At 53.2% G+C, this 26,356-nt stretch overlaps 1 protein-coding gene across 1 annotated transcript; it reads right to left on the bottom strand.

Moving 5' to 3' along the window:
* Window positions 1-1,238: 1,238 nt before the first annotated feature.
* On the bottom strand, window positions 1,239-25,539 carry LOC136005910 (hydrocephalus-inducing protein homolog; the record flags this gene model as incomplete). The annotated part of the gene is made up of 13 exons (XM_065663799.1): window positions 1,239-1,481; window positions 4,300-4,452; window positions 5,824-5,988; window positions 7,866-7,955; window positions 8,658-8,773; window positions 9,395-9,530; window positions 11,635-11,853; window positions 17,310-17,500; window positions 18,958-19,082; window positions 19,935-20,134; window positions 20,684-20,818; window positions 23,969-24,088; window positions 25,450-25,539. Coding segments are annotated over 13 exons (1,983 nt in total), but the record flags the coding sequence as incomplete, so codon positions are not given.
* Window positions 25,540-26,356: the final 817 nt, after the last annotated feature.

The raw sequence follows: 26,356 nt of genomic DNA, 5'->3' as shown, positions 1-26,356 counted from the left end.
GTTCATGCCTCTGAGGCGTCTCGTAGGGAGCATCCAACCCTCATTGCCCCCAACGTACCACCCTCTGGTGGCGGCTCTGCAGCCGACAGCAATGGCAACAGCTCCAAACTGAGCCCGCGGGCAAAGACATAAAGGGGGGCAGAAGACAACTACATGAATCACATGGACACTGTCCCCTCCATTGTGCAGCCAGCTTGTGGCTGCACTGAGCACAGGAAACTCTGGACAAGCACCAGCCTCCCTGCGATGTCCCTGCGTACGTGGAGGGCTCGTGGGTGCGTATTTTACCTCTCCAAATCTATCCCAAGTACTTAAGGTAGGATTAAGCTGCTCTTTCTACCCCAAGAATTCAGGTATCGGAGCACCACGGACCCTCTTTGCAGCCACAGAAAGGAAGAGCCACCCCAAGAAGACTGTTCTTCTCTGAGGAGGTCTCCAACACAAGGCAAACAGCACTTTTTTCCTCCTGTCTCCAAGAACATGACTGGTTTCAGACACACACGTTGGGACCACTGAATCCTCTCCTTCCAGCTCACCAATTTCAATCGAGACTCTTCATTTATCCCACTCCACCTCAGCAGACTTCCACACTTCCACACTTCCTCCCCCTTCCAGAGCTGGTCCTGCATCCACACTCGCTTGCCCATGCCTCGGGAAGCAGGCAGGAGAAACCAGGGAAGAGCCACCACGTCTAATAAAGATCAACCGGGCACGGAGTGGGGGAGAGGAGCCAACTGGGGGATGACACAGGGCAAAGAAATTCTGCTGCTCCTCCAGGGCTCCTGGCCAGAGGGGAAATAAACCAGCGCCATTCATTCAGTCGAGGAGCTGCTAACAAGCTACTGCCCAGGCTTGCTGCTGCTCTGAGATCTTACTCCAGACGGAATGGCAAAGCAAGCAATATCACTGCAGAGAGAAACATGTCTGTACTTGTAAGGCAGCATTTCTCAGCTGGAGGCTTCCAGGACCTGCTCTCTTCCTCCAAATCTTTGTTTGATAAAGTGAGGAGACAAATGGATTATGACTAAAGACAATTCAGCAACAACTTAGCAACTGCTCTCCAGCTCGGTGGCTTTCAGAGTACCTACTGACTTGCAGATGGCCATAAAATGTTTCCAAAGGAAGCCCTGTGGCTTCAGGGAAGCAGAGCCAGGACTGTGAGCACTGAAGAAGCTTGAGGGACTGCAGCAGAACTCCTCCTTGCTGAGCCCATGGGGAAGTGGGAGCTGAGAGATTCCCTACCTGAAGCAGGGCGCCAGGTTGAGCTCCGGGCCAAAGGGTTTGTCAATGACAATCGTGGTGCCAACGCCAACAGCCTGGACGGGGATGACGTAGGCACGACTGTTCTCAATGAACAGCACCACCTCGTCCTTGAATTGCTCCGTGTCATCCAAGTTTGCAGTGACAGCCAGAGACACCTCGGCCTTGGCAGGGATCACTCCCTGACTGGGTCCAACGGTCCAGCACGAGTCTGCACCAGCCTGGAAGACAAACAACACTCATTTAGGACGGAAACCACGGACCTGGCTGCCACCAGCCAAGGCCTGCCCAGGCAACACGTTCACACCGAGCCAGTGGGTGTGAAGATTCCACTGACATTCATGTACAGCTTCTCTGGCTCGTGCTGACACAGGGCAGCTCGCTTGGAAAGGAGCCCTGAGAGCTCCGCTCCAAACGTGAATCTGAGAGTCTGCTCCCTGACAAAGCTCATTTACCAAAGCTTGGCAACAAGCCCGCCAGAAAATTGTACCCCAGAAACTATTCCTGAGGAATGAGGATGGGGGTCTCGACGGAGCCAGACCTTCAACTCCCTGGCGTGACCCAGCACAGCCCTGCTGGGCCCGCCCAGGCCAACAGCCCACGCCAACAGCCCAGGCCAGGGGAGGACGATTTGCATCCTCTCCTCATTCTTTCAGTCAGCATCTGCTCTGGCTCCAAGGGGCAGCACCGTGCACTGCTGAACAGGAGACCTGCCAGGGCCACAAGGCTCTGCCGAGACACATTCCCTTGGGTTTCTAGGTCAGCTTCTGCCTGCCCCCAATCCAGCCTGTGTCTCAGAGACAAGAAACCTCTTGGAGCCACGCTACAAAATACCCCCACTTTCAAGACAAATACCCAACCTCTGATAACATCTCTGCTACTTGCTTATCCTTGAGTGCGCCGCAAAATGATGCCGTAGCTGCATGCACTGCATGCACAAAGACAGTGGCTATTTCTGACCCTATAGCAGCTTCTTGTACTATTGGGCATCAGAGCTCCTGAGTAACCAGTAAGGGCTGGGATCCACCACTTCAGAAGTTCACCACGATAATCAGAATCTTATCCCAGCACAGACGTCCATCGTGAATGAAAGCTTCCACAATCTGGTTACAATGGACACCAGTGTGCAGCTGACGGATGGAGGGAGGGAAGGAGAGAGGGAGGAAGGGACGGATAGCTGCCCCAAGGGATGACTGAGGAGACACCACAATCAGCTCTCTTGAATCTGTTTACAGATGAGTCACTGAAGTGATCTGGTCACTCTGGCCTTGCACAAGTGGCAGAGGAAGCAGAACTCCACGTTACAAATGCAGCTGCACTTGATCAAGCCGTAGCTCTAGCGAGAGCCGTAGCTCTAACAACAGCATTCCCATTCCCGTAGCTCTAACAACAGCATTCCCATTCTCAGTCAGGCTGAGTCACTGTCCTCGTAGGGCTGCTCGTGAAGGGGAAATAAACCCCGTCCTGCACCAGCTGGCTGCAGAGCCTTGTCCCAGGTGGTTCAGCATTCCCGGTGGGGGGGACCCTCTGTTCTTCATTTCAAAGCTGCTCCTTATCCACACAAACAGCCAGTGGCAGGAAACAGCCCAAAAGCACCCCGAGCCCTGCAGGAGGCGGAGATCAGAGCCTGAGGCTGGCTACATGCTCCCGCCAACAACCGGCCTCCTCCTGCCTCCTCAGCATCAGCATCTCCTCAGCACAAGCACGGGGACCACTGTGGTTTAGCCTCTGCCCCGAGCACCGTCAACGGGATGTTTTACGGGATCAAGGGGCAGAGCTTGTCTCCATTTGTGCTCCCTGTCCACAGCTCACCCCTCCATGATCGCATCTGCCCTCCCTGCCAGGCTGGGGAGGCCAGGGACACCACTCTGCGCATCGCGGCTCTCCAGGGCACGGCTACGGCTTGCCCAGCTGCTGCCAAGCGCAACATTTAAGAACCAAACTGCTCCTGCTTTGCCTTTGGGAAAAGCTCTCAGCTTGCTTCTAGAAGCACAGCTGTCTTGAAGACTTCTAACCCTCTGTAATTCAGTTGCCAATAGGCACAGCGCAACAGGACATGTTTGCTTTCCCCTGACGAGCAGAGTAACAATTGCTTTGCTTACCAGCAAGTAAGAAAGGGCACTGAAGGAGGCAGCTGCTGAGGGCACTGGGGTGCTTGCTCTTTGCAGAGGTCAAAAGCAGATTTTTATGGTGCGGACAAAGCAAGCTGCCTGCGAATCCCCCACTTTGAGGTTCTATTTAACCCCCAAACGCCTGGAAAAGCAGCAGGAGGGAAATTCAGCCCCCTCCTCCTTGCCCAGGGGGCTGAGCCTGTGCTCTCACACCCTGCTGGATGCCTCATGCGCAGACACAACCAAGTCCCCAGCCACAGGCCTGCGTGAAGCGGCTCCAGAACTTCAACAACCCAGCCTGCAGAAGAACAAACCTCCTCTCAAGCCCCTCACAGACGCCCCTCCGGTGGGGAGCACCCCCCAGACCCAGCACACGAGCCCTTCCTGGCTGCATCAGCCCCTGTCAGAAGACCCCACAACCTCCTTCTGCTCCGCCGCCTGTTCCACCCTGCCGCCTCCAGGAATTAAACAGCCTCTTTCTGCAGCCACATGCTCTACAATGTTACAGAGCACACAGGCTCTGCAGGTACACAACCCTTACAAGTCTGCTTCTGGGCAACAACCCAGCTGGTTTGACCCCCGAGGAGGTGTGAAACCCACTTCACCCTAAGCGCCTTGAGGACAGACCTCTCAGTTCCAAAAACAAAGACTCTCACAGCTAAACGCCTTCCACAAAATAAAGGGAGAACTTGCAGAAATGAACTCCTTTCTGCTCAAACATCTCTGCAAACTCTGTTTTACTGACGGGTGCCCCAGCTACAAGTGCCCCCGGAGCCAGGCTCCTCTTGCTGCACTCGGATGGACCATCTGGCTTTCTCTCTCAGACACATCTCAGTGACGTGGAAATGTTGCATAGAAATAAGTGCTCCAGTCACAGGCTGCTATGGGCCACTCACTTGCTCTGGAAAACAGCCCCAGCGACACTTACCATCTTTGCCGAGAAGGATGCGGGGATGACAGACTGATTGGAGAGGTGAAGGGTCCGGGAAGCATCTTGTAGAACTTGGATGCTGCCAAAATTTATCTCACTTGGGTGCACGTGGACAACTGGTCCTTCTCCAGTGCTCAATAAATGGATTTCCTGCTCCAGGAGGCAGGCAGGAAAGAGAAAAAAACAACAGGGAAGGTTTAGAATGACTGGACAGCTCTAAGGGGGCTCGTAGGCTGAGGGAATTCTGACTGTTTGAAGCTGTCAGGGTTGTGAGGCTGAAACAGGAAGGCTGGAGCAAAGGTGGCACCTGGAGTGGTCCCTGCGGATCTGAAAGCCACAAGATCCCATTATGAGGGGATACAGAACCCCCATCTCCCACGCATGCTTTTCACACCTCCTCCATGCTGTCAGCTCTCCTTCCGCTACCCTGCGCCTACGCCTGCTCCTTGTACTGCTCCATCATGCCATAAACCACCCTCCCTGACTGCTGCGGCTGCACAGCCACACTGCACAGGAACTTCTTCAACCTTCCCAAAGCTTCTCCTGTGAAAACCAGTAGAGGCTGGAAGCAAAGCTCTTCTCAGCAGAGATCATGCAAGTTAGTTGCCTCTCATTTGTGCTTGTGGGCATTCCTGGTATTACTTCTTTATTGCACCAAGACATTCATTACTAATTGCATCATTCGAGCAGTATTTTTTTCTGCTGACAGCCTGAGACCCAAAAGTTTGTTCCTGCAGAAGGGGCACAAACTAGCGGAGGAGGAATGTGGATCCTTTTGCTAAACCCCCTTCTCACATCACTAAAACCAATGAGAATTTATCCAGTCTGGCGGGATTTCCCCAGCTCCAAACACCCCAAGCCTTAACCAGGCTTGTAGAGCCTGAAGAAGGGAGGGCTCTGGGGAGACCTTAAAGCACCTTCCAGTGCCTAAAGGGGCCAACAAGAAACCTTGAGAGGGGCTTTGGATAAGGGCCTGCGGGGCCAGAACAGGGAAGGACGGCTCTAAATTGACGGGGGGGGGGGGTGGTGATCAATATGGGATCCTGGGAAGAAGCTCTTCCCTGTGAGGGGTGGTGAGGCTCTGGCACAGGTTGCCAAGAGGAGCTATGGCTGGCACAGGCTGCCCAGAGGAGCTATGGCTGCCCCATCCGTGGCACTGTTCAAGGCCAGCTTGGATGTGGCTACCAGCTCCCGAAGCTGCACTCAAGCCATAAGGCAGACCTAGAGGAAATGACACCCAGAAACTCCCATTTGTGCAGGCAACACCCAGCCAGGTTTTGACCAGCATTTGCGGGCTGCGAGCAGCAGCCGAGCACGAGCGCAGCGCCTTGAGGATGGATTGACCGGGCACAGGGTCACTCAGTCCCATGTCTTCTCCAGGCATTAGTGTTGCTTATGCCACGAATGCCTTCTTTCCTTGTAGACAACAGCCATAGATCATTTTCCCTGGAAGAACCCCTGTACGCTCTACATCCCACCAAGATGAGAGGCACAAAGGCACACGTCTGCCCCAGCACTCACCAGTGGGGATTCTTTACTCCCAAACACCGCAACACGAGCAACGGTGTCCTGCTTTCCCGTCACCTGGACTTCCAGTGTGAACGGGATCTCCACCGAGCTCTGAGGCTGGATAATCCCACGGGGCTCAGGGCTGGAGTACCACACAGCAGCAGCATCCTTGTTCTCCTATAAGGGACAGAACCAAACACGGCTTCAGACTGACCTTTGAGGAAACTTTCAACTCTTTAACATCTACCACAACGCCAACTCACACACGTGTCTAAAAGTGCCTAGGAGAAAGCAGAAAGGCACAACTCAAGATGCAAGACATGTATGGGTTCAGCATCCCGAGGGGGGCCAACAGCTGCTGCCTCCACAACCCCCCGTCCCGTGCTGGCAGCCTCCTTGCAGCAGCTTTTCACAACCCTACAAGTTCTCCCGCATTGAAAGCATCCCGAAGACTTCAATATAAGCTGCTTCCTGGAGAGTTTAAGCTGCTTCCTGGAGTTGATATTCAGGTAGCTTCCTGTTCCCAGCAAACCTTTAGGGTTGAATACAAACCAGCAACATCTTAACCAAACCCGGTTTTTCCCTAACAAACCCCTAGGTGACATTGGAGGCAGGAGGCGGATGCGATGCCAAACCTGAGGAAGAGCCCAGTAGCAGCCTGGAAGGTTGCTGTCGTTCACAAGGGTCAGCATCTGCTGGTAAGGGACTTTGAGAGAGCATCGTCCAAAGGTCAGAGCCGGGTGGAGCACTCGCAGCGGGGGAATTACACATCTAGGCAGAGAGATGAGCAAAAGGGAATTAGATTCTGACACAGCGTTGCTTACTTGTTTACTTCTCAATGAGCACCAAATGGAGCACGACCCATTTGTCACCGTCAAATAGACATTTGATACGCCTACAGTGAGAAACAGCCTTCAACTTCTTTTTACCCAACAACCTCTTGCAAAAGAGGGGCAGACCCTGAGTCTCAGCATCACAAAAGCTGCTCAGTGCCCAGGCAGAGCACGGTGCCCTGTCACAGGTCAGCTTTGCCCCTCCTTTGCCCCAGGAGGCTCGCAAGGACCCTCTCAATGGCCCCAGCGAGGTGTGAGCTCTGAGGGAGCTTTCCCACCGAGGAGCAGCGCTCGCCAAGGCTCCAGGAACACCAGACTCCAGTGTCTCAGGGAAAACACCGCTGTGTCCCTGCCTGAAATCCAGCCCTTTACCCCAGCAACGCAGGGTGCAGGCCACCACCTGCCCTGCGCCGTGAGCGATAACCCTCTCCCAGGCCCTGTGGCTGCCTTGCTCCTTTCCCCACGGGTCCGCACGCCAGCTGCTCCCATTTGCACTTGTTCTACACAACTGCAGCCCAGGCACTGACTGCACAACTCCGCCCGGGAGAGGGAACAGCACCGGTGAAATGCATCCCTCTTGCTGTTGAACTGACGCCCACCGCAGCACAACAGGCCTGAATGTGGCTGAAGCAAGAACAACTTTGAGCTTAACTCCGAGAACATCAATGCTCAGCAGAGCCAGACGGAAGCACAAAAACCTGAGCTCACCTTCCACACCAAGGACTACTTTGTCTGTCACAAGATCTCGCCTTTACTTTTCCCTCACCAGTCCTGCCCTAAGCCCCTTGCCCGTCTGCACGGCCCCTCCTTAACTGAGGCAGACAACAGCTTGCAGCAGCTGCTTGCTGTGGCCCAAACCAGTCCTGGATTCTGGCCACAACCCAGCACAAGTCCAACACTTGCAGGAAGGAGGAGAGGCGGCCCTTTGGAAACATTACACCTCAAGCCCCCAGAGCAGGCCGATAAGGAATATAATCACAGTTTCCTGTAGGAGAAGGCCCTGGGCCGTGCCTGTGCCTGAGCACAAGTGCTGCTCATCATGGACTGCTTTCCATGCGCTGCTGTTCTCCTGTCTAGCTGGGCAGAACTAGCTCATTGAGCAATGCTCCTCGTTTGGAGCTGGAGCCAGCCAGCTCTACGCAAGGCAGCACCACTTGCTTCTGGCAGATGCATAGGGAAAGAAGAGGGGCTGCAAGGGAAGCGTTGGTACCTGGCTCTGACGGGCAGTGATAACACCTCTCTGCCAACACCATCCACATCAACCACCAGGGCCAGCTTGTATCTCTTCACGGTGTTGGAGCACAGGGTGACCTGGAAGACAAGAGCATCAAATACTTCATCACTCCCAAAACCCATCGGCCATATGCAGTGCCCTCCACATCTCCTTCCACAGCAAGGAAAGGGAGGATTTAGTAGATATGAGGAAGATGAGGTATCAGGAAGAAGTTCTTCCTTGTGCGGGGGCTGAGGCCCTGGCACCGGTTGCCCAGAGAAGCTGCGGCTGCCCCATCCCTGGCGGTGTTCAGGGCCAGTTTGGATGTGGCTTGGAGCAGCCTCGTCTGGTGGAAGGTGTCCCTGCCCATGGCAGGGGGCTGGAACTGGATGAGCTGTAAGGTCCCTTCCAACCCAAAACAGGCTAGGATTCTGTGATGTTTGCCTTTAATTCTTCTGCTGGTTCATGTGTAGAGCACAGTCTCTGGCAGTAACAGAAGTCTTTGGACAATACCTGAATTACTGAATGCGCTTTGCGTTGCCAGGGCAGATGTAGAGCCCAACACTAGTGCCCAACTCTTACTCGCAGGATGCTCAGAGCCAGCAGTGCTAAAGCCCCCTCAATGCCACCGAAGCTCCAGCTCCACCTCTGAAGCACACAGGGCTGGACTCTTCGCGTACCTGGATATCCAAGTGTCCCTTGGCGCAGATGGTCCCTGTGCAGGGCCTGATAGTAAATTCAGCTGGCTTCTTGGCACCTGGGGCTCGCTTTCTCCACGACGGACCAGTGCTGTCTGACACCTGAGCAAAACTGGTCACGCTGGGTGCTCCTGAGCCGTCCCCAGGAATGCGAAGGTTGAAGTTGAAGGGCACCGAGGAAGTGTTAGTGAGGCGGCAGCACAGGGTGCGAGGAAAGCCTGGGAAAAGGACACAACAGGAGTTTATTATCCCGTGACTCCTGGGGTGGACATCCTGCGGTGATAAAACTGCGCTTGGAGTTTGCCTCCTTTCAATGGCAATTACAGCTGATTGAGAAGCTCTGTGGGGAAGTCGTCGTGTCAATGACGGTCCCTTTTACGCTTGTCACACAGAAATGCCACTCTGACACAAGTGTCTCTAACTGTGAGGAGCTCTCACCTCCCCCAGACCAGCACCAATTCCTTCTCAACCATGACGGTGCATCCAGAACATTTACTCTCAAAAGTCAGTCCAGAAAAGTCCCTGTGAACTCCACAAACACTCCCACAGTTTTCGAGAGATAAAAGCAGTATGTTGTCATCAAAGAGATGATCCAGGAAAGGAAAGGAAAGATGAAATTGGCAGCCACAGCATGATGCAGAGCACTCTGAAGCAGTTTCTCCAGACAGGAACCTCGGTGCATCTCCTGGTTTGGGACAATCGAGACTGAGCCTGTGGCAGCTCACGGCCCACTTCACTGGAGGCAAACCTGATGCTTGCTCAAGAACAAGCAGGACCTGTGTCTCACCCTCCCGAAGGAGTGGGGACAAACGGCCATGCTGCACACCGCCTTTCATTACCCCACAAAGGCTGACATGGCTTCAGCTTTGGTACTTGCTTTCCATAATGGAAGCCACTGACACAATCGCAGCTGATCTGGGGGGTTGAGTTCACATTTAAACTCGAGACCATCTCAGTGAGAAGTCCTTTGCGAGACTGAGGTGGAGAACCAGAATCTGCATCTCAGTGGAGAAGCTCTGGGTGCACAGCCGCCAGCTCTGTCAGCAGAGCTGGGCTTTTGGTGGGGAAGGAGGAGCCCATGTCTGAAGACATGGGCGCCCAATGCGGAGCTACTGCTTGGCCATGTTACCTGGGAGCTGACAACGAGTTGGCCTCACAGCACTAATTGATTTCTCACGCTAATGGTCAGGTGGGTAAATGGTGCCCTTGCCTCACAACAGCAAAATTCACCCAGGGCACCTACAACTTGCCTTCAACTCCCTTCTCCAGTTGGCCGCGACAAGAAAGACTTTCACAGTCATTCTGTTGCTGAGGACTGGCAGATTGGGGCTGGACTGACTGTGAGGGACACCAGAGAACACTGACTTTCTACTCCCTCCGTTCTATTTGAACCATTCAATTGGCTCTGTGCCATTCTGTCTGGTTCTGTTTGATCTCATGATGGCAAAATACTGCCTAGCAGCTGGCAGTCCTGGTTTTGACATGCTGAAGGCGGCTATGGAGGAACACAAGTGACAATGCTGTCCTGGACAAGTGCTCCATCTGGGTAAGGCTCAGACCTCCCACCCTGCAGCCCAAGCCCAGGGCACACTCACCAAAGGAGACTTCACCGAAGCGGAGGGACGATACATTGAAATGAAACGCCGGCCCAGTGACACAGCCACTGTGAGGACAAAGGCAGAGGAGACATGGCCTCAGTTAAAGAGAACTGCAAAGCCTTCAGCTTTCCTTACCATTCCGGTGGGTAAAAGCCGGCCTGAGAACCTCAGGGGGTTTCACATCAAGCCCTCACCCTCATGCTCAGCACAGCATCCAGGTGGACGGGAGGCAGCCAAAGCAAAGCGGTCAGCAGCCCATAGCTGCTTGTGGGGCTTGGGGCACAGTGTCATGCAGGGTATGCCCCCAAGTTGTGGACGGCCTGAGGAAGGACACCAAACAAGTGATGGCTGCGTGCCTCAGTTTCCCCATCTGTAATGTGTTGGACACAGGGGTGTCCCCAGTAAAGCACACTCAATGTAACTACCCTTCCCAGCCACAGCTTTCCTGCTTTGGCATTTCTTAGCTGGAACCGCTCTTCCCATGGAGTACAGGAACACCTTGCTCAGAAGATCTTGATCCACGCAATCGTTATGGGGGCAGGACTTTGAGACACGAAGCCGGGGGAGCCCCAGACATCCCTTGACAAGAGCCGCAACAGCTCAACAGAGCGGACAGTTGAATCTTGGAGGAAAATATCAGCCAACCACCAGGGCACCAGCTGACCCATCCAAGAGCAACACGTCTTAAACCACCCAACACAGAATCGTCAAATCATCTAAGCTGGAAAAGACCTTTAAGATCATCAAGTCCAACTGTCACCCCAGCGCTGCCAAGCCCACCACTAATCCGTGTCACTAAGGGCCTCGTCTACACGGTTTGGGAACACTTCCAGGGATGGTGACTCCACCACTGCCCGGGGCAGTCTCTTCTAATGCCTGACCACCCTTTCGGGGAGAAACTGTTCCTAACATCAAGTCTAAATCTGCCCTGCGCACACTGAGGCCGTTTCCTCTTGTCCTTTCCCTTGTTACTTGGGAGAAGAGACCAGCCACCTCCTGGCTCCATCCTCCTTTCAAGTAGTTGCAGGCATAACGGAACCTGAACACACCGCATCTCCTCACCTGCCCTTAAATTCAGCAGACTTGAAGGCTCCAAACTCCAGGACTCACCAACATCCACCTGAATCACCACGTGAAGCTGCACAACACCCATTAATTTATTTCATGGTTGATGCCAACCAATGCCAGCTCTGCCTCTCAGCTCAAAATCAAGGACCACAGCAACTGGTGTGTTCAACCCAACCTATTCCATGGCTCCCTCTTGCTGACAATTCCACTTCACTTGCTGCTGCGGTCGCAAGGAGTCAGCATCAAACTGGAGTCAAGGTTAGTGTGGGCTCCTAGTGTGGGGATGCCAGGATGAGAGCCAAGATCAAGACCTCAGACAAGCCTTTTCTTTCTCAATGAGGTAGGTGGGAGATGACTACCCAGAGAGAGCTACAGATGTGGCCGCCAAGCTCTTAGAACCCTCCTCACCTCACAGTCAGCGTCAGAGGCTCAGGGGATCCCTTCACATTGAACTGGAATTCCTCTGTGAACCGCCCCATGACACTGGCATTGAAGGAGATCCAGATGGCCTGATGATCAAAAGGCAAAAGCATGCCCTCCCGGGGGCCAAAGGTGAAGCAGGAGCCCAGAGCTCTCTCCGGAGGGACCACGCTGAAGGGAGTCTCAGTAACTCCTCTGTTGAGCAGGAACACCTGCAGCAGCAGCGAGAAGGCAACATGGAAATACATGAGGAATCCTCTTTGCTTACAGAAGGCTCACTTCTTTTCTAGTTTAGCAATTAACATCTGTAAAAGGCAGAAGATGCTGAGCGCTGCTGCCAAATACAACAGGACGAGTTCTGCCTCGGGGTTTTTTTCCATGCAAAGCAGGGATAACTTCACACAAACAGAGCCACTCTGGGCTTATTCCCCTGACACAGAGCACTCCACTTGACCTGCAGTGCCAAGCTCCTGCTCAGCACCACCAAGTTGATTCAGACCCATCCCACAGCTCCACGAGGCTCGCTGCTGCCCGGGAGCCATCCGGATCCACCCCATGCCCTGCGCCCCGTCCTGCTCACCCTGTAGCTGTGGCTTGAGCCAACAGTCACCTCCCCGATGCTCAGCTGGTCACAGCTGAGTTGGACCTGGGGCCCGACGCCTTCCCCGCTGATGCACAGGGGCAGCCTGGTCTCACAGCCTGTGGAGGGAAATCTCTGTGAGTGCAATTCCCTCTGCTACCCAGCACTTTCCAGGTTGTCTCAGTGCTGCTGCCGGTCCCTGGGCTGGATGGAACCAGCTCTAGATGCTCCAGGAGAAGATACGGGACCCATCTTGTCCCTCAGGACATGCGTCTTGGGGCTGCTTTCTCATTTCTAACCAACCCCCTGGGCTGGTGTCTCAGAGAACCACAGAATGATTTGTGTTGGAAAGGACCTTAAGATCACCCAGTTCCAACCCCTTGCCATGGACAGGGACACCTTCCACTAGAGCAGCTTGCTTCAAGTCCCGTCCAGCCTGAACTTGAACATTGCCACGGTCGGAGCAACTTCCTTGGGCAGCCTCTTCCAGTGCCTCACCACTCTCACAGGAAAGAATTTCTTCTGTATATCTAAACTAAATCTCCCCTGTTTAAGCTCGAACCCATCAGCCCTTGTCTTATCTCTCCAGTCCCCGATGAAGGCTCTCTCTCCAGTCATGGGAAACCAGCCTTCTCACTGAGCAGATCACATAAGCCATAAATGTACTGCTAACGTGCACATCCCTTGGTGCAAAGGCAACCGAGACCTCAAGGCTTACAGCTAAACTCCAAGGTGGTCCTTTCCCTTACATTTGCTAGAGATGACAGAGCACAAGATCTTCAGTCTGAAGGCTGCTCTCAGCCACTGAAGCAGCCTAAGGTGCCTGAATCCTGGCTCAAATTTTGGATGAGCTCTCACTGCCATCCCAGCCTACTCTGCACACAAAGTGAGCAGCACGAGAAGGAGGAGAGAGCCACGCCACAAAGACTCATCTTGGAGGTAACTGGTCTACAGGGGCCTGGTGCTCCTTCACTAAAGCTGTGTTGCAAATGCTGGCAAAGCCATGGCGGGAAAGCTTATGCCTTCACTGCTTGGTCACTTCTGGGATCAGGAAGGCAGAGCCAGGCATCCTGAGCCCTGGCCTCCGACAGGAGACCACCGGGAACCACGGGGACAGCGGCGTGTGCCAGCACTGCCCTGTTGAGCCCTCCAGAACTACATGAGGTCCAAGTGGGCTGGAAGAGTGTTTCTACCTCCTCTGTGGGAACAGGAGCAGGAGGAAAGAGCTGTACCTGAGATGTCACAGTAGACTGTCTCTTGGTAGACTCTGGCTTCTTCGGGCTTAAAGATCACATTGATTTCAAGGGAAGAATTGGGCAAGACATCTCCCTCCTGAAACAGAAGTGACAGCAAACCATTTATCTTCAAACATCACATTCTTGTTTCCACTGCAGCCCTGGAAGCCTTTATTTAGAGCATCAGCAAAGAGCAAGGAGCAAGCAACGCTTGCCAACAGGATTTACAGGAGAGCTTGGAAGCAGCAGCTTCCAAAGTCCCTCGCCTTTACTGGCACCCGGAAGGGGCATTTTGTTCCCTCAGAAGAGACTGAGCTCTTGCTCGCGGATTTAAGTCTGGGCCACGCTACCAGTTTCTGCAACTCTCTGCTGCTCTCGCAGAGGATCCTGGCACTGGTGCTCAGTCCCAGGAAGCCCTGCCACACATTTCAGGAGGCATCCCTGGTTTCTATAGGCTCTCACTTCCTGCAACTGGTTTAAGGAAAGGCACCTCTCAGCCTTACATGGGCTGCAGGAGCAACCAAGAAGAGAACAGCAGCCCCTTCCTCGGAAAACAAAATAGAAAAAATAAACTACTTTCACCCACTGTAAAAGAAAGAAGAGGTTGGGATTATTCCAGGGTTTACTCCAAGATGAGAAGGGATGCTGCGCTGCTCAGACAGCAGCCATTCTTCATCTCAAGACCATGCAAATACTCAGAAGGCAGGCTCTGGCTGATTGAAGGCCATGGGGTTTTTGCTGGCATCACCAGGAAAGTGAGCAGTTTTCTCTACCTATCTGCAGTAGAACTCAAAAAGCCCGTTTAAACCTGCCAGCCTCGTGTCCAGGCTCACAGACGACACTGGAAGGGAGACTCAGACGTGGTATAAATCCAGGTTTTAGGAAGGGATTGCTGTGCTTGGGCTCAATTTGGCCTCCTTTCCACCCAGGACCATTGCATTCTGCAGGTCAGTATGTGAACTAACAGTGCACCAGTGTCCTTTCTTCACCCCCGCGCGCTACGTGGGAATGTGTCCTTACAGAGAATAACTGATACCTCTGAACACTGTGAGGACACTCATGAAGTGCCCTTAATTCACAGCCCTTGCAGCAGAGCCCAGCCTGGGGTCGGCTCTTGCTGCTGTTCAGAAATGCTTTTTGCAACAAGTGCCCCTAGCCTCACCAGAAACCGGATGTCTCCTCTCTTGGCACATCAAGCAGCTGATGTGGGATCTGCCAAGGGACCTCCTTCAGAGATGAGAAGGAGGAGGAGCAGCAGGAAGGGAGGTTCTCAGCCATCACTTACCATGGGCACAATGGTGAAAATATCACTGCAGAAAGGCATGGAGCCTCCCTGCACCTCTGTCCCCTGGTTCTGGGAGCTGCAGATGGGAAGGGAAGGGTGTTCTCTGAGAGGGGGGACCAGCCCGTGCTCCGTAGGAACATCAACCAGCTTGTCCTCTTCCAGCCTCTGCAGCCTGTGCCATGGGAGAGACGAACCAAGCAGATAATTGAATAAGCAGCAGATTTGCAAAGCCTGTCGTGTCAGTGCACGAGCAGCAAAGCACTCGGCGAGGAAGAGCAGCAGCTCAGCACAGGGCTGACCCTGAGACACAGGCTCCCACATGGATCCCATTACTGCCGTTCTTCCCAGCACAGCAAGGAGTTTTACTCCTCACTGACGAGCTAACAAGAGGTTTCTTAAAGCTGGCAGCCCTCAAGAAAAAGCCTCCTGCATTGGGAGGGGAGAAGCAACTGGCTTTCAGCTGCTCGTTACCAGCATCACACTTTTCCCCTTCCCTTTTGCACCCACAGGGGTGAGGAGACAGTATCTGCACTGCCTTCCACCAGAGGATCCCGGTGCACTTCCAAAGCAAAGCAACGGATTTGGGCATCCCATCACTTCAGTGACACAAATGGCTTTCTGAGCATGAAAACAGAGGTGCCAAGAGACGAAGGCACTCTGCCCAGCATCACCTAGTAAAGAAGTCAGGACCAGCATCTCTGAATGCAAACCCTACGTGGAATCTTGAACCACCTCATCTTTTCCCTCGTTTTGGCCTCCACTGCAGAGCTGTGATGCACTTAACCTCTCCCTTTATTGGCGACTGCAGCAGAAATCATTCTAGTGTTTAAAGATCACAAGCGGGAGATGAAAGGGGAGCCCTGCTGCAGAGCGGTTGCTCCTTGCTGGCACACTGCTGTCCCCCCTTCACGCTCCAGTCCCCTGGCCATGAAGAACCAGCGGGTGACAGCACTGGGGGACCAGGGGAAAGCTCCACGTGCAGCAAATCGAGGCAACGCCGTGTGAACGATCATCACCCAGCTAAATCCAAACGCAAAGAGAAGGGAAACAGGCAAGGATGTTACTTGCTGCACACACACTGAGCCTCGCGCACATGCTGTGCATGAGGAGGGCTTCCACACACTGGCGTGAGCAGCCCTCAACTCAAGCTCCGTCAGCAGGCCAGAATCACATCCCCAAAAGCGCTGCAGGAGGGACACCTTCTAATGGGCCATGTCTTTTGGGGTCACATCCCAACACAGGCTCCTGCACTGCCTCCTCTCAGGAAAAGGCCTTCTCTCCTCTGAGATCTCAAAAGCTTCTCTGACAGCAGGACGGTGACCTTGGACCATCCCCAAAACTACGAGTAAGGACGAACCAAGCGTCGTGCTCAGAGTCAAGGACAGAGACTGGCACGACAGCAAGTCTCATACGTAAAAAATCAGGTTGAAGTGAACTCTGGGGAAAGCTGGTGGCTTCTGAGGGGACAGAGGATCACCCAGGGTCCAGTCCGAGACAGGCAGGTGGGGAGAGATGCTAAAGAAATGGTCCAGGGAAGAATCAAGGCAAGCTCACGAGATTTTCTTTTAACTCAGTGCGTTTGCACAGAACTCACACACTGTGTCATTAAAAACAGACAACAGTGGAAAACTAGTTCTGGCCTTTGAGGCATTTCTGACCTAATTACGCTGAACTTGATGTGCTCAAAGCCCTTGAAAAGTGCTGCAGTTCAAGGCAGTTTCCTGATCAGCTCTGGGTTCAGACTAACTCCTGTATATCTGCACCCATCTGAGCCTGAGAAGTCGCACAAGGATTGCCCAAGTCACATAAGCTTTAAAGTGTCATTTCCAGTTCATCCCCCCAGGCTGTGAGTGTTTCTCTGCTGCCTGAAATGGCAATTTCAAAGCTTTGCCAGAGACACCCTTGGAAGAACCTGCCCCATCTCTCACCACCACGACGACACAGGTTGCTGAAGCCCAAAAGCACTTCCAAGTCCTGGCTGCCCTCCCTTCCCCACAGAGCCCTCCACATCTGCCCAGCCTATGAGGAAGGGGAGAAACACCTCGTTGGGCCAGAAACCAGGACACTGAAAGGCAATTCCCCAGCCTACGGCAGGATGGCCTCCACCTTCTGGGCCAACCAAACACTCTACCCTGCCTGTGACTGGAAAAGGAGCCTGCCAGCTTATCAAAGAAGAAACTGCTAGAGTATCACAATAGCTGTGCCACGTGCAGCTCTTCAGGGCTACTGCTCAGTGCAGTCCCAGGTACCGAGAGCTGACACCTTCCTCAGCCTCATCGACCCTCCGTAGTGCACGGATCTCTGAACTCAATAGTTTGCCGCTCCCAACCGTGAGTTTGCCCTCTCAGGCAATCCAGTGATTGCACTCAACCTTCTCTCCCCAAAACATCATCCTCAGCTGTAGCACGGCTGGGACTGCAATGGCAAGGGTTAAGCTCCACGCTGTGCATGGGTTTACGTGCCCTAATCCGTTCAAAAGCCCCAACAGCCCTCTGAGACCGTGTGTTAGTTTTCCCCTGGGGCATCTATCTTTCTGAGACGAATCTCTCAAACAAACCTCAGCTTCTGCCGCTCCTCTTCTTCCTGATCAACAAAACGCTTCCACTGGAAGTGGGCCGTGATGGCACTCTGATTGTGGATGACCAGGGATCTTAGCTTTGACAGCGTGACAGAAGTCTTCTCAACTGTCAAGGAGCTCTTGTCAAGCCTGATGTTGACATTTACAGCTGTTCCACAAAGGCTTTTGTGAACATCTTCACCTGGAACAAAGCAAAAGCAAGTCTCGCCTCATCTCACTTGCTGACGGAAGTACAAGGAACAGAGCAATCTGCAGGCAACAGAAGAAAGAGCTGCAGTTTTGAGCTGCATAAGCAGTTCCCCGGATCAGGACACTTAGCATATCCTGACAGCTGCACATGCTACAGCATGAGGATGTCCTGGCACCACCTTAGGCACCTTATTTTGGGGGTCGTTCGTGGAGATGTATCTTTTCAGATGTGCCCGGGTGCCCTTTGGGCTGCCATCCCACTCAGGTCACAGGGAATTCTACATCCAAGTCACTCAGGGACGCTGAGGAGCGCCACCTCAGCCATGCCTTGCCCAGGGTCTCCTGCAGGCAGGAGATGCCCCCAGTGTCGTGTCATCCTCATCTCCTGGTCCTGAAATACTGGGCATAGCTCTGATCTCAGAACCCAAGCGGGAGCATTTGAAATGCAATGGAGAAGGGCAGAAACAACAATGGAAACTACAGAGCAGCTTCTGTGCTGAGCTCTGCACTCAACAGGCTGCTACTGGGCCCTCGGATCCATCTGCCAACTCCTTCTTTTGCTCCTGCTACGGTCACAGCCAGGTGCCTCACCACTGCCCGCACATTCTTCCTTGTCAAACGTGCTGCTGTTACCACTTCACCACCGGAGAAGTGAGTCCCTTCACTAGGGTAAGTGTCCTCTGGAAGGCTGGAGACTTACTTCCAGCACCAGAGCAACACGCACAGCAGCACAGCCATTTCAAAGTGTTTCTCCAAGGTGGTGTTCACGACCTACCTTCAGACATCATTGCACCCTCACATTACTGACTCCAGCCAGCCCTAGCAGCAGCTTGCTCATAAACCTCACCACTAAAGAACTGCTGCTAACAAGGCGGTTTCTACAGAATCATTCCCAGGCTACAGCAAAGCTCAGAGCACCCTAATGGCTACCGCTGCCACAGTTACTGCTCCTCCTGGTCACAAGTCCTCAGCATGGCCCAGCTCTCAGCACAGCACCAACTGTACCCATGCAGCACATCACAAGAAGAGGGTCTCTACCTCAAAGGCCTTCCCGGGAACTGTAACACAACAGATCGGGATGAAAAGCAATGACCCGTCAGGAGAGCTCTAGGGGACAGGTTGCAGGCTCTTCAGAGAGCTCTCTTGCACGTTAAAAGCCATCTCCTTTTCAGTCAGGCTCCCTGCTGTGAGTTCTTCTGCAATGGAGCACCCAGAATATTCGCCATCGCCCCCGGTGCACCGTGCGCAGGAAGATCTGCCTGCCTTGTTACAGGCTGAAATATTCCAGCACAGGAATATCTGGCAGCCAGCAGGGGAGCTTTGCTCTACTCAGCGTGAAGGAACCTTGCAGAAGGGATTCAACAGGACAATGAAGCCACCAGATGATGACAGACAGCGCAGACAGCGCTCTGTTTCGAAGGACACACGGAGGGTGCACCACGCGCTTACCTGTGTCATAGTGAACGATCATTGGACTCGTATAAACACCGGTCTTTGGTGGGTGGAATTCCACCGTGACTTCCATCGCTTCTCCAACGCCAAGAGTCCCAATGGAGGGATCCACAGAGAAAGGGCTGCAACACAAAGAGAGAGATCAGGACTGTATGGGAGATCCGGGCCCTCCGTTAAGTTTGCAGTCTAGTTCGCTTCAGCTCACTTGTGCAAGCAAGGAGCAAGCAAACCACAGTCGGTACAAGAAAACCAGAACATCCAGGATCAGAAATAGAGCGGGTGACTCTCCCTGCTGAAAGAGAACCAGACCTCAGAAGATCCCGCGGTATACCACGACCCCAGCCCCCCACACTCTGCACCCAGTTCTCAGTTCTCAGCTCTTCACCTCTGCACACGTGCAATCCAGTTACTCAGAATTCTGCTTTTTTGTGTAGTTCACTTAAAACTTTCCTAATGCTTCCCATTTCTTTATTGCAACTTGGGACTGAAATAGTTCATTGCCGAAGTTCGGGAACTCTTAAAACCCTTGTCAAGGAGCTCTCAACACACGCTCTATTACCCAGTAGAGTAGTTGGCAAGCGCCTTGCAAATAGATGCTAGACTTCACTGGGTATTTACTGTGGTGGTGCCTCTCACCAGCTCATTGCTTGCCTGTTTCTTGATGCTGTGTTTGGGATCCGTGACCTGAGCCCCTCGAACTGTCCTCTGCCACACAGCACCTTCTTCAGCAGTCAAGCTGCCTTCCTACCTTGCCTCTTCCAACCCAACAGCATCAGACCTGCAAGATGCTGCGTTGCAGACACCACTGCAGTGTAAAACTTGCTTGCAGAGCTTTCTCAAAACACTGCAAGCAATGGCAAACCCCACGTGTCCTGCCCATCTCCAGCACCTCAGATGCTCTGCCTCCTTTTTCTCACAGTTTACAAGCCCATGACCACGCAACAGCGTTTTGCGCAAGGGATGAGCTCCTTTACCTCAGAGTGGTGATGCTGTAGCAAGCCTCCCGCTTCCCCACGTTGCGCACCAGCAGAGTTTTCTGGGTGCTGAACCTGACTGGACACTCGGAGAAGTTCAGCTGCTCAGGGAAGTCCAGGCTGGCTCGGGCACCTATGGCTCGGATAGGCACAAAGAACTTCTCCCTCTCTGTGATGATGATAAGCTCGTCGAAATAATCCTGCAGGGAGAGAAACAATCTCAGCACAGTGCCTTTAGCACCATGCCCATGGCAGAAGAAGAGCTGCTGGTTTCTGTGACTCTCACAGTAGCATTCGGTAATGTACATGCACTTTTTACCTTCACGGCCTTTCATTACAGATTATTTCACAAGCAGGGGCAGCCAGGGACCATGGGGCAGATCCTCTTTAGTTTCTACAGGCATGCTGCCCGAGGGTAGGCCAGAGTATTGAACTACATTTAAGCAGCAAACAGAAGATGAGGAAAAGGCCATGCACAGGCAGCAGACTCTCAGCCCTGAAGCCAACAGACGTTACGTTAAATATTCCACCACTGAAGGGGAAAACAGCCTGAAACAGGCAAGAGCCTCCAGCCTATGGGAGCACAACCTTCACCCCCAGGAAAGAGTCTCCCCCAGGTCTAGATCCAGTGCAACTCCACTGAACGCAGGCCACTTCTTCAAAACCCACACCACATGCCTGCTTTGGAACCCAGCCCTGCAGGTTCACCTTCCCCTCAAGGCGCCATCTCTCGGGACCTCCACTCTCACCTTGTCCTCATCAGGTCTGAAAAGGATGCGGTAGGTTGAAGACATGCCCGGTGCTACCTTATAGTCCTCATTACTCGGGCTGATCAACTCGAAGTAAGGAGAGTTCCCCAGGATGACGTTCAGCAGACGAGGAACCTGCAGGGAAGACACAAGTAGGATTTTGTCGCTTGTGGAAACATGAGAAGGGACCAGGACAGGCCATGTGACATCCTTCCTTACCACCTTTCCAAAACACTTTTAGCTCTGAAGCTAAACGCACGTAAGACACGAGGGTGGACTTGAATCCCTTCCGCTGAGCTACACAGCTGCAGCACAGAGACAGTAGGAACAACACGCCCTGCTCTGAAGGCAGCAGGAAGGAGATGCAGTACCTCAAGTCACCTGCGTATTCAACAAGCCCAAAGAACATGCTTGCTTCTGCCTGCACACATCCATGCAGTCATACCTCTGGAGGGGGAATGTATTATCTGAAGGCAAACCAGCGTGCGTTATACGGGGAGGGAAGGAAGTCACTTCTGACACACCAGGGTGGAGCGGGGTGGTCAAGCTGCGGTGCTAGTCATGGCGGTGGACCAGCAAGAGAAGCAGACCACAGACACTCTGGGCTTCCTGAGAATAAAAGCTTACCTCAAGAGCAAAAGGACGAGCGCAGGAAGACAAAAGAACAACCCCAGGAAGAAGCAGATGGCTAAGAGAATTTAAAGGGGGCTGCAAAGCAGCAAGGGAGATCCGTAATACAAGGAAAGGCTGGTGCAGAGATGAGAACACCCAACGTGCCTCTACGATGGATACCACAGGCACGGAGACAGCAAACAGACATTCTCTAGCACACAGGCAGCAACGCCCCAGCACCCAATCTCATCTCAGAAAGCATAACAAGGAGACTTTGAATGGCAGGCAGCTCCACTGATGAACACGACGAGCCTTGGAAAAAATGGAGGCTCATTCTGCACCCCTGACCCAAGCCTGGTGACCCATGGCCAAGGCAGCCCTGGACGCTCTAAACACCCTTTGCTCCCACCAATGCCCTGGGGCAGCAAGCTCCAGGAGCCCATTTCCCACTGCAGCCACACGTTCTGGTCGCCAAGTCCCTTGGCACGTGAGCCCAGGTGGCAAAGATCTTCAGCAAGAGCCACCCAGGATGCCTCTGAGGGTGCTGAGGAGCAGCCTGAAGACAGGAAAGCAATTCGACAGCAAGTAGGCAAGAGCAGTAAGCATAGAGTGCAGCACTTCCGTATCGGAGTGAATACAGAGCACCTATTGGGCTCGATTACACTTTGCCTCTGTTACACATTGCTGCTAGCTGCAGTTTTAGGGAGCAGACAACCTCAGCTACCACGCAGGATACATCAGTAGGATTCCGAGGAATGTGGGAAACTCGTGAGACAGAGCACAATGTTCCTTTTCTCCAGGACATGACCAAAACCCAGCAAAATTAGAACATAATGAACTCTCTTGGGATTAGCATCTCTATCTTTGTGCATTTAAATATGCCAAGGGTTTTCCTTAGAGCTCATCTGCCTTTTACACCAGGGCTCTCCGACGCCTGAGGTTGTACCAGCTTCACAACTGATTCATTTTGGGTAAAATCAACAGTTCACACACTGCCTCCCCTTCACAGGGCATAGAAATCCCAAGCTGCAGCTGTTACCAGTCTATTACGTTTTATTGGGAATGGCACCAACATCAATGCAGGTGTTGTTTTCCACTTGGGAAGCACAAATAGAGCAAATTCACTGTTTGCCTCTTTGCTGGTACTTGGCAAAGGCAAACATTCTGAGGTGCTGCACGGATGAGGGAGCAGCTGAAGCCAAAAGGCACAGTGGGAATGAAGCAGAGCAGTAGGAAAAGAGAAGCTGAGGCCCATTTTAATAAGCAAAGGGCACACCTGCAGCAAAGATTGCCCAAAGTCACTGTGAACCACACCAGTGGTGTCCCTTGGGCATAGGTACCCACATTGCAACTTCCCAGTATGCCCAAGCTACACCAGGAATGACACAGTACTCTCTGGGAGTAACTGAGGGACCATACCTTCATCCTTCCTTGCCAAAGGCTCTTCCATGCTCTACCACGTCCCTGTAAAACCTGTTATCTCAGGAGATACTCTGACTTCTCTTGCTGTTCCTCCCCCTACATTAAGCCCTGACGGTGTCACTCCTTTTGTCCCCTCCTTTGTTTCTCCCAACAGGGAGATTTGAGGAGGGCGTTAATTCACCTGCACACTTCCACCTCCCCCCCGCTCCCCGCTGTGCCCTCCTCTCACACACACGTCTTGCTCTTTCTTACACAACCGGATCCTGAATTACGCCTGTTTCTCACCTTTCTCTGCTTCCAGCACACTTCCTCTTACGTACCAAGAGAATCCCTGTGCGGAAGAAAGCGCTCCGCGACAGGACGTTGAACTCAGCCCCTTTCCTCCCTCCTGTCTTTTCCCACCAGCTTGCTCTTGGCACATGCCTCACTGGAGCAAACGTTTCCCCAGCTGAAATTCAAAAGGTCTCCATTTCCCCCTCTACAGCAGAGCAGAACAAAGTTGCTGCCACTTCTCAACTTCTCCCTGCTCATTCTTCTTAGGAAATCTCAACAGGATCACAATCTTTCCCGTTCAAGTTGGAGACCTTCAGGAGCACATTACCCTGCCTGTGCTGGGATTCTCCAAAGAGAAAGCACAGCCACGCTGGCTTAGAAACACCTGAGCAGAACCGAACTAAGCTTAGCAGGAGCCTCAAGTGGCACCTCAAGTCCTCCCCTTTAACTGCTGCTGCTAAGCCAGCCTGTTTCCCCTGCTCTTCCAAAACACCCAGCCTGGAGTGCTAATGCCAGGAGTTACAACTTACTCCAGCACAAAGTGGAGAAAACTCAAGCCCTGTGCTTTGACACGGAGTTGCACACAGGGGGCTCAACAGGCTGAGAGAGGGAAACATGCCCTGCCAGAAACCAAGATTAACCAAGGAGCCACCGGGACATGGTGCACACTCGCGGTAAAGCATGACAGCAGGCAAGCACTGCCCAGCCCTCGACATTCCCATCAGTCCAGGGCTTTCAAGGGGAAGCATGCTGGCTCAGAAAGCTCCTTTGGCTTAGTTACCACCAGTGCGCGGCCAAAACCAGCGGCAGAATCCCCAGCATGGCAACATTTCCCCCATCTTGCAGAATCACGCTGCTGAGACATTTTATTCTGGATGCGCTGCGCTGCAGCAGGTAACTTGCTCTGCTGCACACCACGTGAATTCCACTGCTCTCCTCCTCCAGCCCAGTGCTCAGCCTCCACAGCCCAGCACTTACCCTGTCGATGTTCCTCAGAGCTAGCGCCGCTATGTAGAACTGGCGGGGAACGTAGTTCTCAAACACCACCTCGGATGGGAACGGCTGGAACAACCTCTGGTCCAGGCCAACTGCTGAGAACTGCAGATGCAAGACAGAGCAGAGAGAGCTTCAGCTGCTGGGAGAAAGATTAACGAATGAAGATCCCACACTGATCTCCAGTAAATACAGTCTCTTGGTGAGTACATCTGCCCAGCTCACACTAGGAGATGGGAGCCCACCCACCTCCGCTCTCAGCTCACAAAACGTTTCTGGACCATGTTGAGCAGCCTCAAGCTAAGAAGCTCTTTTGCAGGCTGTTTCTCCAGGCTGCCTTCTCTAAAAGGCAAAGCAGCGCCCACCTCCAGCAGAGCCCTCTGCTAAGGGGCTCACTCAGCTCCAGACGCTTGCTGGAACAGTCACGAGCACTCAGGGAGCAAGCAAAACCCAGGAATTTCCAGGAGCCTCCACAGGAAACAATTTGCAGGTGAACTTCCCTCTGAGACAGCGAGACTGAGTCCCACGCATCCCAAATATCTTTTTGGTTTTTTGATGCAGACCCGAGAAACCAGTCGGAAGACACCAGTACCAGGGAGGAAAGGCCAACAAGAAAGAAACAGGGCAGGTGGGAAACAGACAAATGAGGTGAATGCTGGATGGGGATGAAGTTTCAGCTGAAGTCTCAGCATTACGGGGCAACTTGAGCTAGACTGCAATTCGTATCCCCTTTCCCCACGAGCTTTAAGTTGATGCTTCACTGTATTCTCTTACTGCTCGTTTCTTGAACACCGCTGCAGAAGCAGCTCTGAAAAATGCACGCAAAGACCAAACGTTGACCCAGCAGAGGCAGTACTTGGAGATAATTCCTCCCTGCTTGCTCTCCCCTCTCCCAGCTGCACTGCTGTCACTCGAGAGACACAGGCAGCTCTCCCGCTTCTCCACAAAAGCCACGCTCAGGCCGAGCCCAGTAGCTGTAGCACTACCAGTTATTTGGGTGCCCGTCTTACGTGTTCCCACCTCCTGTGCTGCCTGGGGCAACCCGTAACCGATGTGCTACATCAGGTCTCTTGCTGGCAGCTTTCTGCTCAACAGCCTACCTCAGTCATCCACCCACCTGGACTGTGTGTTAGACTGAGCAGTCCTGCAAGAAAAGCAGCTTTGAACATCCACCTAAGAGAACACTGATCCAGGCAAAGCGCATCCACTCTTCTCTGCCCAGCAAAACCCACCCACTGCAGCAGAGGTTCCACTGCCTTTGTGCAGACCAGGACTTCAATGGCTCATTGGAGAAATGTGTTTTTTGCCTTTCCCCCAGCAGAAAGAACTCCACCACCACCAGTTGGAAATGACAACAGGACCTCATCACCAAGCTGCTTGGGTAAGCTGGAGGCAAGGCTGCCACAAGCACGTGCCCTCTTCAAATGTCACATCAAACGGCAAGGAGAAGAGCAGGGAAAGGCTACCTTTTGATGGGAGACTTCACCCATGTCCCGAAGCTGGGTAGCCCGGGGCCGCCTCATCTCCCGAGGGCTGGCCAGCCTCTGCCTGGTGGTGAGAGACTCTTCTGCCTCTCTGACCAGCTTCGGATTACGAGATGCTACCACTCTGCTCTGGAATCCATCCGCCCTTCTGGAGGACCTCATGGGCCGGGGGGTCTTGCCACTGGCCATGTCACAGAGGTCGCCTGGAAGAAGCAACAGTTGGACAATCCACAACCCCAGAACCTTAAAACCCTGGACCCACGGAACCCTGGAACCCCGCAACCTCAGGGAAGGGCTCTTAAAGCTCACCCAGTTCCAACCCCCTGCCACGGGCAGGGACACCTTCCACTAGGGCAGGTTGCTCCAAGCCCCGTCCAACCTGGCCTTGAACACTGCCAGGGATGGGGCAGCCACAGCTTCTCTGGGCAACCTGTGCCAGGGCCTCGCCATTCCTGGCACACCCAAAGGACACAGCTGTGTCTCCAGCCTCTGGCATCCTTCCTAAGCGGAGAACACAGGGCCTCCCCACCCTCACTCATGATTAGTATTTAGGCCATATTTAGGCTCCATTCATAGATGTAAAACCCCACAACAAACAGACCCTGAGCCAAAACAGCCTTTTGCTCTGGGGGCAGTCCCACGAGCCACACAGACGCACCAGGCGCTACTGGCACTTCTCACCCTCTCTGCAAGGAGCCTGATGATGTTTCTAACTAAGTCAGCACAGAGTTCAAGACTCTGATTAAGAACTATAGTTTCTCAAGGCTACTTTGCCTGGCTCACGTTACAAAGATTATCTGGCAAAAACGGCTCCTTCCAGGCAGGAAATCACCCCACTGCCCAAGAGCATTTCTCCATGCAGAAGGACGCCCTAATTTTCACTTGTTAA

This window comes from Lathamus discolor, chromosome Z, assembly GCF_037157495.1.
Source record: "Lathamus discolor isolate bLatDis1 chromosome Z, bLatDis1.hap1, whole genome shotgun sequence".
Taxonomy (NCBI): domain Eukaryota; kingdom Metazoa; phylum Chordata; class Aves; order Psittaciformes; family Psittacidae; genus Lathamus; species Lathamus discolor.
This window is presented reverse-complemented; position numbering and strand designations above follow the sequence as displayed.